This window comes from Anomalospiza imberbis, chromosome 1 (assembly GCF_031753505.1).
Source record: "Anomalospiza imberbis isolate Cuckoo-Finch-1a 21T00152 chromosome 1, ASM3175350v1, whole genome shotgun sequence".
NCBI lineage: Eukaryota > Metazoa > Chordata > Aves > Passeriformes > Viduidae > Anomalospiza > Anomalospiza imberbis.
The window spans coordinates 19,574,032-19,587,900 of record NC_089681.1 but is presented as its reverse complement, the minus strand read 5'-3'; the positions used below and the strand labels follow the sequence as shown (position 1 = coordinate 19,587,900).

The 13,869-nt window shown below is 32.6% G+C and overlaps 1 protein-coding gene across 4 annotated transcripts in view; it reads left to right on the top strand.

The window, feature by feature from the left end:
* Positions 1–13,869, top strand: part of ZFPM2 (zinc finger protein, FOG family member 2) — a 308,184-nt gene that overhangs the window by 5,109 nt on the left and 289,206 nt on the right. The window contains exon 1 of one of the 4 annotated variants that reach the window (XM_068182965.1): positions 13,176–13,297. The exons of 2 other annotated variants lie outside the window; for them this stretch is intronic. In XM_068182965.1, coding sequence (XP_068039066.1) covers positions 13,264–13,297 — 34 coding nt within the window. In that variant the 5' untranslated portion in view covers positions 13,176–13,263. Of the gene's footprint in view, positions 1–13,175; positions 13,298–13,324; positions 13,359–13,869 lie in introns of those variants that run through there. One more of the 4 variants, XM_068182968.1, reaches the window with a different exon arrangement.

Genomic DNA, 13,869 nt, shown 5'->3' with positions numbered 1-13,869 from the left:
TGTACAGGCACACTGATCCATTGTCATTGAGACCCAATAGGCTTATATGTAGGTTTTTGGTTTAGAAACAGAATTAAGAGGTGAGAATCTCTCTGGTTTTGTGTTTTGCCCTCTCCTATAAAATTCCAAAGTAACAAAATGCAACCCACAGATAGCTTTAACATGTGTCATTGCTAAAGTAGGCTAGAAAATAAAGTATTTTCTATCTTTCTTTTTTTTAAAGTAGACATTTTTCTTCCCTGACAGAGTTTCACTTTGTACTCTCCTTTAAATTGCACTGTAGCCCATTAAAGGCACTTAAAATGGTTTCAGTTTAATCAAAGCAGAGGAGTAGGTAAGCAGCTGCCTGTACCTCTTGTGTATGAATTGTGAAAGATGATTTTTTAATTTTCTGAGACTGAGTATTAATTTGTTGCAAACAACTGATATTTATGGTGCAGGATACTCACACTGTATATTTGCAATCATGCATTAATAAAAATTAAAATATTTTTAAGAAATTAGGCTGAGATAGAAAATAATGCAATTACCTTCCTGTTTTTGTTAGCTGTAGAATAACTAAAGATACATATAGGGCTCTGTTTAATGAAGGAAGGAGAAAACCAAACTGTCCATCAGTATTGCCAATTATTTCCATTAAACATAACATATACTTCATGAGTACTACAGATGTGACTTACTAATAGGAAAACTTGCTGCACGGTCATACAGCATACTGGTAAAAGCCGTTTTTTGGTCAAAGCACCATTTCTTAAGCCAGAAGAAAATAATCTACTTTGCATGGTAAGATGACTAGAGCAAATTACAAGATGGACAAGACTTTTGTTTATAAAGAAAGAGAGGAGCTTTTTTCTTTCTTATTATATGATTTTTATGAAACTTTTAAAATATGTGCCTAAAGAGGGTGAAGGAATCCCAGAGACTCTTGACGAGGTATTTTGACAGTGTGTATGTCCCAGCTTTATGTTGTGGCCAAGCACTCTAACACAAAGATGTAATTGCAGTTAATTTAAATATAGTCTGTAAATTAAATGTTAGGTGAAGCCAGTATTCCACTTCCTTTTGCATGGATATGCTTTCAAGGTTGTTATCTTCCCAGTGAAGCTTTCACCTGTGGGTTTTTATTAGTTTTTTTCTATTCAAATGAGGGACAAAACAGGCTTCTTACTAGATCAATATATGTTCAGCATTTCTATTCAAAATCCTATGATTTGTATATTATATATTCTCTAAAAAAGTCGGCTTTAGCTTTCTTTGCGCTGTATTCTGTAAGAGCGCTTTTAGTCCTTTATGTTACACGTATTCAGTGTATACCAGTTTGTATAGCTTCTGTTAGAAATCTTGAAGTTCATTTCTCTCTTTTGGATGCAGATGAAAAGATTTAACTGAAATAAAAGGTTTAAGTTGTGAAATTACTGTGGTTGAGAAAGCAATGTACCCCTTTAAAGGTATTAGCATAAAGATAGCACATTTGTTTATTATGTTTCAAAATCAGCTTCTAGTATCTCTGCCACAGGTAACAATTGACTTTTCAGGCTTCAAGTTAATAGCCTTGTCTCTTGCTTGTAGAGATCAATATTAGTATTAATTAATCACCATTATCAGCCCTAGGATCTGGTTCTATTTGTTGTTACATCAGCAAAATATCAATATAGAAAGTGGACTCTCTGATCGTCATGGCAACTTCATCTCTTGGGTCAAAGAAAGTTTATCTTATCTGTGCATGGAGAGTGGCAAACTGTTTAGGGATCTAGTTTGAACTCTAAGAACATTGATTTAGTTTTTGTTTGTGAATAGAGGCTGAATTCCAATCACAAGGGATAGGTAAGATTTAAATATTAATGCCCACAGGCTTGTCTGAGAGGGTGTCATTACCATTACTGTTGGATTGTCTTTTTGAGATGACACAATGGCAGAGGAGAATTGTGTAGTCAAGGCTATTTACAGTTTAGTAATTTGTGCATTGGACAAATGGATTTAAAGTGAAAGTATGGGAATTGTGTAGGCATGTATGCAGTAATACTACTTCTCCCAGTCAATGTATGGTTAGGGTTTCTTCCACTTAGTAACTGTAGAAATAGCACTGAAACATAGATTATGAATTAGTAGAAAGAAGAGACTTCATTATGCATTCTCCCTTTAGAGAATTTTTAAGAAAGTGTTTGAGAAGTGTAGAGAAAAAATATTGATATTTCATTCATTCTGGAATTAATGGCAAATAGCCATCATGGAAAATCTGAATGCTACAATTTTTGTGTTTTCTAAGTTGATACAATTATCTTATGAGTTTGTGACAATAGAATATTGATGATGCTATTTTATCATGTCAAAGATCCCTTCTTATATAATAAGTGCTTCTTAAAAGTCCTCATCTTAGGCAATGGACCTGAGATTTTTGTTATGTATACTCAGAGTGTGGTTAAATCTCACTTGAAGGGATGTAAAGACTTAATGATTGCAAGCACAAGGATTGCTTTGAGATACAAGTGTACTTTTTTACCCGGTTGTTTGTAAGTGTATGTGTGTATTTATTTCTCTGATAGTTCCTTAGGACATTCTTTATTGGAGATGAAATACAGATAAAGATGTATATAGATGAAGTGTACCAATATTCTTACCTTCTGGATAATACTTATTTATTCTTTTTCATTCCTAGCATGTGAAGTAACAAAAAGTGTGTGTGTGTTTCCCTGATTAAGCTAAATATTGTTTTAGGAAATCCCAAATGCAATGAGATCAATTCAGTACATTTCCAATATTGTAGAAGAATTCTTATAAAAATTGCAAGATAAACCAACCAACCAAAACTCAAACACTTGCATAAAACTTACACTGCAGAAGGAATCACTTTTCGGTATTGACATTTCTCATTGATTATTCAGTTTTATCTAATGCTTTGAAAGGGTAGTGAGATCATGAGTTGGTAGCAGATGTAGGCAGTTGTCACAGGTGCCTTTTCCTTTCTGAAAAAGAAAAAGGGTTCTAGTTTGATATAAATATTATATAATCATCTGTGTATTTTAATAGCTCCTGATATTGTTTGTGTAATCATAATGTTGAAATTAGTTTGTATAAGTTAAAAAACTGTAATAACCAAAAAATGTTCCCTTTTCCCTATTACAGATGCTGAATATATTTTATCCTCATTATTTTCCATCTATCTTTTAATTTTTCATATCTCATGTTTCCTGTGTTGAAGAAGTGTGTTATGTAACACTGTCACCCGTTGTAAATGCTAGTATTTTTTTTAATGTTTTCAACAACTAGTTAGGAATTGAAAACATATTTAGTAAGTGTGGTGATATATTTATCATCAGAAACCTTTTATATTTATAGAGCTAATTGGGTGCAAGGCTTATTTTTCTCTTCATTTTTTTTTTTTTATATTCATTCAATTTCTTAACTGTGAGTGTGTAAATAAAGCTGTAGTGGGACCTTAAACTTTCTTATTTTTTGATTACCACCATATTGTTTTATATAACTTTTATAATCAAGGTTTGTTCAAGTGCAATAATTTTACAGTGTGAATATAATTTAGTAACAGAGTATCAAAAATAACAATGATTTAGTAATTAGTGAGTTATTCTGACATATCTTTATAAACTCTTCTTATCCATTAGTCTTTGCACTTGCATTAGTGAATTAGAGTGATGTTGCTTTATTCTTCCAGAAACTGAAGCTTTCAGACTATGATTAGCTGATACAATTGCATGTCACATGCTGCTTTTACTGTACTCGGTCCTTTTACCTTAGATTCAGTATAGCAGAGGACAATAAAAATCTTGATTTTTACACTTTTCCGTTTTTCCTTTCCAAGTACTAAAGATCTGATTCTAACTGCAGTAAAATACTACAGCATTTCCTGTGTTACTGGGTTTCCTATCCACCTAATGCTTTTTTGGAAGGTATAAATGTATAAGAAGCTTAAGGAATACAATCTTTGACTTCATTCATAGAAGCAGTCCTGTTGATAATACTTAAAATAAATGTGAAATGTTTATAGGATAGAAGCTTAAAAATACCCACAACCACAAATGTTATCTAACAGTTTGGTGCATGTAAAATTAGAATGTAGAGTAGAATAGAGACTAAGTTTAAATGAAGTGTTTTCTTTATGTTCAAAAGAATTCCATGGTTTGTGTTTTGTCTCCTCTGCTATGCATGTTCCTTTTCATTTTATCCGAGAAGTAAAAGTCAAGTGTCGTGGCAAAAGTTATATAGAAAAATATAATTACTTTCTAAATATACTTGCAATTAGTATTGAAAAGTGATTTTTAATGAGAATACAATGAATTTTACTGTTAAATAAGAAATTCCTCATAGATTCAAATATGATGAGAGAAGTCTTTCTGTGTGTCTGTTGTAAAGATTTTCTTTGCTGAAATGGAATAATCTTGAAAATTATTTTTACAGTGATACATGGAAGGATTCATTAGGCTGACAAGAAATTCTGTACAGGGTGCTATTATTTTTTACTTCTGTAGTTGCAGCACAAGCCTCAAAGGAGCGGTGTGTTTTACTCATGTAATTGGGATCATCATTAGAAACCTGCTATTTAAGACTTGATTTTATTTTTATTATCGAATGTTTAAGTTAATATTTATAAGATATTGTGAAAAAAATAGCAAGGACATTGTCAGATCTACTTGAAATTTTGTATATATTTTATAGATACCTTCATTTTTCATTGTCAAATTCAGGCTTCATATTAGATGGCAATAAAGATCCCTTCTCTGAAGTTTTGAAAAAGTGCAGCAAGGATTTTCATCAAACATTTTATACAGCTTTATGCAAAGAAAATGAACCATCTGTAACTGATGCGTCAAAGTAGGACACAATTGTTAAGCCAATGAAGCCAGTGGTAAAATTATCAAAGCTGAAGTAGCAGTAGATTTTCTAAAAAACCCTCAAAAAACCTGTCTCCACTCCCTCCCACCCTCTCATGATACAGAATTCACTAATAAATATGTATGAAAGGCTTTTGGAACCAGTAACAGATCATTTTTGGAAGCTTTCAGTCATATTGGTTTTTGAGTATTGTATCTGCTAATTGTACTTCATCCATTTCAGAACAAGTGTAGACAAAATGCTCTGGTTTTGTAGGATGCAGAAGAGAAAATCGGTATGTCCATAGAAGTACTGATTTTTGGAGCAGTTTTAATGCGTCAATAATCTGTATTCACATGAAAAATACTGAAGTACAATTGAAAAACAGCGTGTATGTGAAGAGGATGCAGTACCTCTGAGAAGCCCTTGGCTCCCAAATAGCTTAAGTTAGTAAGGTACCTGCCTAATTTTTTAAGTAAAAATGCATATATATTTCTATTAAAAAAGAAACCCAAAAAACTCTGAACTTGCTTGATAGTTGTTCCAAAAATGCATTGTGATATTTCAGTGAACACTAGGAAACTTAAGAACTGAGGAAAAAATCTCAAATATTTGACAGTTTATCTGGAAAAAATATTAGCTAGTTGCTAAAAATACAAGCACACTCCTTAACAATGTGCATCTTGGACAAACAGACGCATATTTTGTCATCAAGTTACTTAAGCTTCTGAAGTCAGGGCTACAACTGGGTCAGATGATAAGATGAGCACAACAGAAAAACGAAGAGTGGCTCTGATAAAAACTGATTGATTGATGTCTGGCTTCCCCACCATCACAAGCAGTTGACAGTTAGTTTGGGATCAGATGATTTGGCTTTTACGATAGAAGATGGGGCCTGGTAGGCAAGTCTGAAGGACAAAAAGGTCAGTTTCTGTACAGTGTCAGGCAGTGCTGGGTTCCCACAAGGTGGGGTATTGGATTAAGGTTTTCTTTAGTTACGAGACATAACTTTCCATGGTCCATTGAAAGGCCAAGTAATCTGGTCAATATTAATACAAAAATACAAAAGACTTTAAGTTGTGAGAGAAAGGAAGGAAAACAGAAGTATACCTCTTGGACTAGTGAATTAGAGAAAAAACATTTTTGCTGTTCAATTTCTGTATTTACTTTAAGCATCATAGTTTATAGCTATAGTTTATATTTATATTAAATGATTTATAAAGTCTGACTTTGAAAATGTGGTTTCCACAGTAGATTTTTCACTGCAGCTGCAATGCGTTTTATGTTACTTATATTTTGAGAGACTGTAATGAAACGCTGTGGATAAATTAATTTCAGTTTGTGAAATACTGTGATTCTGTGACCCGTTATGTAGAGGATAGCACATTGTACCTTAATTATACCAGTATGTATTTTTCACTAGATTAAGAACAATTAGCATTTTATACTTAAATACAATTAAATTAAATGTATGTGAAGTATGTTTTCGTGAACTGGAGATAATTTATCTATCTATGACCATACCGTGATCCCCCGAGTGTTTATGGAGATTTCTGTGGTTGTGTGTATTTCTTTCAGAACACATTTACAATTAGCACTCTGTTATCGTCACAGAAGGAGAGAAAATGTGCAAATGAAAATCAAGACATAATATCTTTGGAATGAAAAAGATTTTCAAGACGGCCATAAAAATGTGTACAACTGCCACAGAATTGGAATTTGGACAGCTTGGATTTGAATTTAGTTTTTTGGACGGTTTGATACTCTCTAGAAATCCTTTAGAATGTATCATTTTTCTCTGAGTTTTAAGGGTCACATCTCCAAAGGACAGTTGGGTCTTAGCTAATGCTGCTGACTTAATATCAGTAAGATGAATTCTGCAAGGTGCTGTATTGCTGATAGTATAGCTGGAATGCAGTATGAAAGAACCTGTAGTGTAACCTGGAGTGTTACCAGTAATAAGTGATCAGTGCAGGTGAACTAGTGGTCATTTGAACAGTGATTAGTAGTTGTATTTCAGGAAAGGTTGTTTTCTTTGTGTCTAATCTCTAGTGACTTGCTTCATTTAAGAAATAATAATTAAACAAAAAAACTTTTGCAAGAAATACACAGTTTTATCCTGGCTATTTCTGTACACCTCTTTTGAGGTGTATGTTAAAGACATGTTTTAAAACACAGAACTTAAGGCTTAGAGAATTATTTTGAGTGCAGATTTACAACAAGACTATGGAATTGTTTAAGAGCTTCTCCAGTATTATTTATATTGTGGTGCATCTATTTGGCGTCAGAGCTGTGTTAAGTTTTCATACATTATTATGCTGATCTCTCACAGCATTACTACAAATGGTCTGAAATAAGCCGTAAAAGCCTATGATCATTTGCACATAGGGTTTAGATTTTCAGGTGTGTTTCTTTGACAAACATCTTGCATCACAGAATTAGTTATTTTTTAAACATCTCGTGCTGAAATATTTCAAGATATATGCTTAATAAAAATGAAGAGAGCTTTATTAGAGTTTTCTTCAAAGTATAGTGCTTGGGTCTGACCAGGATGGTAGCCTGCTTTGCTGACTCTTTGGGTATTTTATACCTCTAGGCTATACAACTGAGACCTATTTAGTTATACAAAGAGGAAAATTTGGGTTGGTAAATCAAAAAGGGGAGACAAATTAATGTTATCAAAATATTCAAGATCCATAGTTCTTATAAATGAAGAGTAACAATCAGCTACTTAGACCAGCTAGACTGTAATTTTATGATTAATCCTGCATCTTAGAAAATCTCATTTTAGTGGGAGTGTGCTTTGGGGTTGTTATGACTGGTCTGATCAGTCTGACATTCATTTTGAGGTTCTTGACTCTTTGTTCAGAAGTTTTCACTGTGAAGAAAGATCAGCTTAAGGTAGGGCATTATTATGCCTCAACTTTTGGCTAAACTTGTTTTCAACATCAGTTGTAAGTCAAAGCATTGTGTTTGAAGCTATGGCCTTTACATTATAAAACAATTGAGAAAAAAACCCCATTTGGTGTGTTACTCTTGCTACGTGTAAATTTCAAATCTTTTGCATTTACAGAAAAATGATTTGAGAATATGGATGTGGTGCCATCAGGGAAATAATAGCAGTTTTTGCTTGTATTTTATATTTAACTTGGTATGATTTTATGTTAATCTAGTCCCACATTCTTCCAAAATACTTTATATTGGAGTCCTGAGTTGTGTATAGATATTAATTTTGTTTGCAGGGATGTTATAAAACTTAAGAAAATAATGGGTGAAGACTAATCACATTTATTATTAAAATATTGATTTGTTATATGAAAAACATTTTTAAATGCTTTGCAATCAGTTTGCTAGTCTTTATTAATTTCTTAGTGGGCAGATGTTCTTTTTACTAAAAGTACCAAGATGCAGATGGTATTATTTGGCATCTTCTTAGAGGCTTCACTGTTATGTGTGGTGAGCTGAACACTAAATAAATACATGATTCTTCAATGGCATTTCATATTTGCAAGAAATTGTTTAAATAACTTTGTAACAGGTCATGTAAGAAAAAAAAAACCTCTTAAAAATAATAATTACAGCCTAAATAGAAAGTTTTGTGTTTCCACATGTATGGAAGTGTTTTGGCTAATAATGTGAACTTGAGAATTACTTTAAACAATATATTTTTAAAGATTCTGTTACAATCATTTTTATTTAAATAAACTTATGAATATATGTATTTCAATGTATGTGAGAAATAATGTGAATTAAGGCTGAAATTGACGTATTGCAACAATTTAGAATAAAATACACTTATTTTGTTTGAAGAGAATAACATACCGTGGATAAAGATAATAGTAGTCATAAATAAGTAGCTTCAAATTAGGAAGTAATTATTTTAAAATTTCTTGAGTAGTCTTGCATGCTGTATCTTAAACCCCTGTAAACAGACAAACTCTGGGTAATATTACCTCTATTTCTGTAATACAAAAATGGAAGCTTATGCTTTAGGTTTCCTAATGTGGTCAGTCCATACTTTTCAATCCATGGGCATTTTTCTTGTTATTGTTTGTCGGGTTTTTTTTTTTTAAATCTCAACACCTACAACTCTTGCTGACATCAGTTAAGATGCCCTAACTAGTGCTGTCAGGAGTAGCATCTAAATTCTTAGATTCTTTCATGCCTTTTTCTGTTGATAAGTTATATTGTTCTTCTCCTTTTATAGGAAATTTCCATGTGTGTGTAATATAAATGCATTATATACCTTGCATGTTCATCAGTGTTACCATAGCTAGTATAGCTCTTGGAAGTTTTTCCTTTCTGTCTTACAGAAGACCTGCAGAAATATTTAATTTCTGATTAAAATCTTACTTTTTTTTTTTGTAGCAAGATTGTGAAGGAGGAGCTGCCATAAAACCTCCAAAGTCAAAGAGTTTGCCATGCTTGTTTTATTAAGCTGCTGCTAATGCTGTGGACTTTTGTCCTGGAAATAAGTTCTGTGTCTTTGGTTCTAATGTTAGGCACAATAATACACAATTTATTTTCCCTAGGTTGTTATCCTAAGTTTTGAAATTTTTAACTGCTGTGCCAAAACCAGATTCTCTTTTATTCATATCAGATATTTTACATTCTGAGTGATTTTAAGATGCCAGGCATTTTTGTACAGGCTATTACGCCCAGACAAATCTTTCTTAAAACAGCAAAAAAAAAATGTCCAATGCCAAGTCTTGTGGGGTTTTTTGCACCTTATGGATCATGTATCTTCAATTTATGCCTAAGTGCTTTCTTTATGAAGCTCTAATTTATAATATACCAGAATATATAACAGTATAACATTACAAAGAATCCAGGCATATTATGCAAAACTGAACTGATTTTATAGAGATCATGAATAATTTTGCTAATAGAAGTAATATAAAACAGAACTGTAAATGAAGGTTTTTGAATTTCTGTAAATTACCTTTACAAGGAAAAGATACAGAGACTGGCAGAGGTAAAATTTTGCATAGTAGTGAGTGATGATGTTTTCTCTCAGCCTTTTGAGAAACAAAATATGATTGAAAAAAAATGTATTTATGGCAACTGAGCTTTCACACAAGAGTTAGTTTAGCTCTGATTGAACTATTCATAGAACAATATTTTGCCCATATGTGATAATTTGTTTTTATTTTATTATTTTTAAGCTTTCACAAAAAGTCCTGATTTTTATGCTTTAGCTTGTAATTGTTTTCATGTAGCATGTTAAATATTTGATGTTGTATTCTTGCTTGTTTGTATTAGATTTCAGTATTGTGTGGATGACTTAAAAGCTGTTAAACATGAGGAAAGCCTCAAAAAATTGGTGTGAATTCAATCTCTTCCTAAAAGGGGAAGTATCATGAAGAATGAAGTATTGTTTGTTCATTCATTGGCAAAGAGACATAAATTACTGAATCCAGGGAATTTAGGACATCATAATACCTTTTTTCCTACCTTCTTTTTCTTTCTTCTTTTGGGAGGGAAGAAAGAGCATAGAACTTGTTTGTACTATGTACAGGAACACTGAAAATCTGTAAGGCATAATTGTTGACAACTTTGACAGATTATACATATTTAGATACTTGATTTACGTGATTGCATTTGTATGTAAAATGTTAAGAAAAACAGTGGGCACCTCTGTCTGTTTTGTTGCCAATGAATCATCTTGTTAGAGAAACTTCAGGAGAGTGTGTTACGTTTTCTGCATTTTGTGTAAAGTAATACTTTATTAGTGAAGTATATGGAAAGAATATTTGAATTCCATTTTGTGTTGCACATTAATGATGCACAGTTTGTTCTAATTGTGAGTTCATGTCATGGAAAGGTGTTATGCCTGTCATAACCTGCATGTAGCAGAAAATATGTATTTAGATTCCTTTTTTTTTGTATTTTGATTGTCTGTGTGGTTCATCCCTTATATCTGATGGAAGTTACTTATCTGACAATAATTACTTAATCTCTGTTGCAGTAAAACAGTGGTTAGTGAGTGACGGACTCACTTTTGAAATACAACCTTTGTAACCTTGCTATAGGAATTATATTTTCTCAGAGTAACAGAAGATACATTCCATAGTGTATAGACCAAAAATTTCTTAAGATTACATGTGTCATGTTTCCATTTTTCTTGGGTCCTTTGTGATGTTAAAAGAAAACTACCAAGTAGCAATCTCAAAGCCATATATCCTGTACTAATGGAGACTCATTTACAGGTTATTTTTTGTGCTCTTGGCTAGTAATAGAGAGTAACTGTAGGTAGAATTTGTAGACAGAGTTTGTTGCTTTTCAGTATGGGATTTCTTTGTACTTCTGTCATGTTCTCTTAAAATTTGGTAAGTAATAGTTTGCTTCTTTTGGATTTTTCCTGTTTGAAGAACAATCAGTATCATTACTCAGTTTTTGGCAAAACTTTAAATCAGAGGTTGGAAATTATTTATCAGGCAGGTATTGGTAAAGCCTGGAATAGAACCCAGGACATTTGTGACCTATTTTCCTGATGGAGAACAGTTTTTTGTTTACTTTAGCCTTACTCACCTCTACAATAGAGCTTGCTAATGTTAGAAATACCTCTTAATAAAAAAGGAAGACAGAAACTCTTGCCTCAGTCACATGATTCTAATAATGAAAACTAGGCCCAATAAGAGATTGATAAGTCTTTGACATTTATGTTCTCACAAATACATACATACATAAGAAACAAATAAATATTATATATATATATATATATATATATATATAGCTGGTCGGTCTGCCTATGTAGCAGTCTGCCTATTGATTCCAAAGGCCAATAATTTAATAATTTGCTGGAAAAGTAGTGCCACGTGGCCCTCCATGGATTCACTATATGAAGTAATCAGGATAGACTTTATACACGCACTTGTTGCACCAGGCAAATGGGGAGAAGTTAGTGATTGTCATGGGTAAATGGCGTAAATTTGGAAAGGGTAAATTTGGGAAAAATACTTTTTTAATAATCCCACTTCCTCCAAAGCACTTTCCAAAGTTGCTAATAAATAGAAATGAATATAAAATAGGGATCTCAGTGTTCTGCTGGCTACTACTGAAACAATAATTTCTGTTTCATATTTCTACATCTTAGCTTAGATGAAATACTTCTCTAAAAATTGCGTATCAATGTTTTGTCGGATCTTCTTCGTTAGTGGTAAGTGGTAAGACATAAATTTGTTTCATTGTCTGCAAGGTAGTTATTGTTTTCTTTTTTTGAAAAATATACCCAGAGTGAAAAACAATCCCATTAGAAAATATTAAAGGTAACTTAGCCATTTTTCAAGTAGGGTTTGTTTTGTTTTGTAATTTTTTTAAGGTTAGCTATAGTACCGCTGTCTCATAACAGCTGGGAAATTACAACTTTAATCACCATTTCTATAAATAATTTAAGAATACTTTTCTAAATGAGTAATAAAATTTTTCAGCAAAAATGCTGAAGCTATACCATACTGGAAATGGTGGCAAATTTTCAAGAAATTGAGGATTCTCCTCCATAGGTGTGTTGTATATAGCATTCTATGGTTGTGTTGTGTGACCAGTCTCTGGAGAAGGAATATAGGAAGAGCAAGTAAACTGAATAGTAAAGCGCTTTTTGACCACCCTGTTTATGACTTTGATGGCATTGGGTTTTTGCCCTTTTTGCTTGATAGTGCTCTGTGAAAAGATGTGAAGTGTGACTAAGAAGAAAAACCAAAACCACAACATTTATTTTCCTCCTTTCTTGATTTGTGTCCTCATTGAAGGCCTTATCACTGCTATAAATGAATATGAGGACAGTGCAGGGAACTCCTGGAGTGTGTTAAAGATAAATACTCTAAAGATGGAATCAAATCGGCTTAAATAGGGATTTCTTAGAACTAAGTTTTATGTCCAGTGCTTAATAATTTATGTAAAGAGAAAACAATAATTTTTTTATGTTAGAGATTTAGAAAGCTCTTAAATTGCATCAGTGAACCAAGACATACTTCATCAAAAGAACAGAGATCAAATATGACAATATAGGCAATTTTAAGATACCAGAAAAGGAGAAAAACAATAAGCAAAAATTCTTTCAGGAGTCACTTGCATGTTGCAGGTGAAAATGACATAATTAAAATACATTTAGATGGAAGCAGGTCATAGGTTTCATTGAAATCAAAGTGAATTTTTCAAGTACAATTTCATATTAAATGTTAATTTAATGAATTAGTGGAGATCAGTGAAAGGTCAGTCTGGAATGCAACGGGTTAAAATGCTGAACAGTGACCTGAACAGGGAGTTGTTGTGTCTCTGAATCCCAGACATACTTTATTAGGACAATCCAGCTGGTTTTCTATTTCTATCTCCTCATTATCAACACGCTTATGGTATGGCCTCTTCCCCCTCACTTCCAATGCCAAGAATTTGGCAGGGACACCATGTGAGGAGGTCAGAGACTGATTGAGAGGAAAAATGAAGTTCAGACTGCAGCAGAGATGTAGAAAAAGTGAGATCAGTCGGTGAAGAGCTGAGGTTTTTTGTTTGCTGTATGGAGACTACCAGCAGAGGTGGTTTTTTTTCCCTTATGAGCGGTGATCACAGTTCTGTGTGAAATTAAACTACTGACAGGAGGTTTCGTTTCCGTCTTACGGAAAATGCTGTCAAATAACAGTCAAGCTCAAAGAATTGCATATGTAAAATCAGTTGAAAAATGAACAAAACTGAATCTTTGCTTTCTTCATAATGTTTGGCATCTTTTGTATATTTTAAGAAGAAAAAAAGCTGAAATTGTACTGTTTTTCTTTGGAAAAGGAAAGATTTATAAATAGAAACCTCGTAGTGTTAAATTAAATTTCTTTATGTGTTGGATCGAGCTTTCTCTGCTGAGAGAAAAAAATCAGCCTCCAGCTAATGTGCAAAGGAAGGAAGTGGGAGGAAAAAGTCTTTCTCACACATTTTTATAGTAGCCATTTAAATGTATATATAAAAATATTACTGCCTTATGACACATAGTTTACATCAACAGGTATATCAGTTTAGTATTCATATTGATGAAACTCTTTGCATGATCTGTATTGA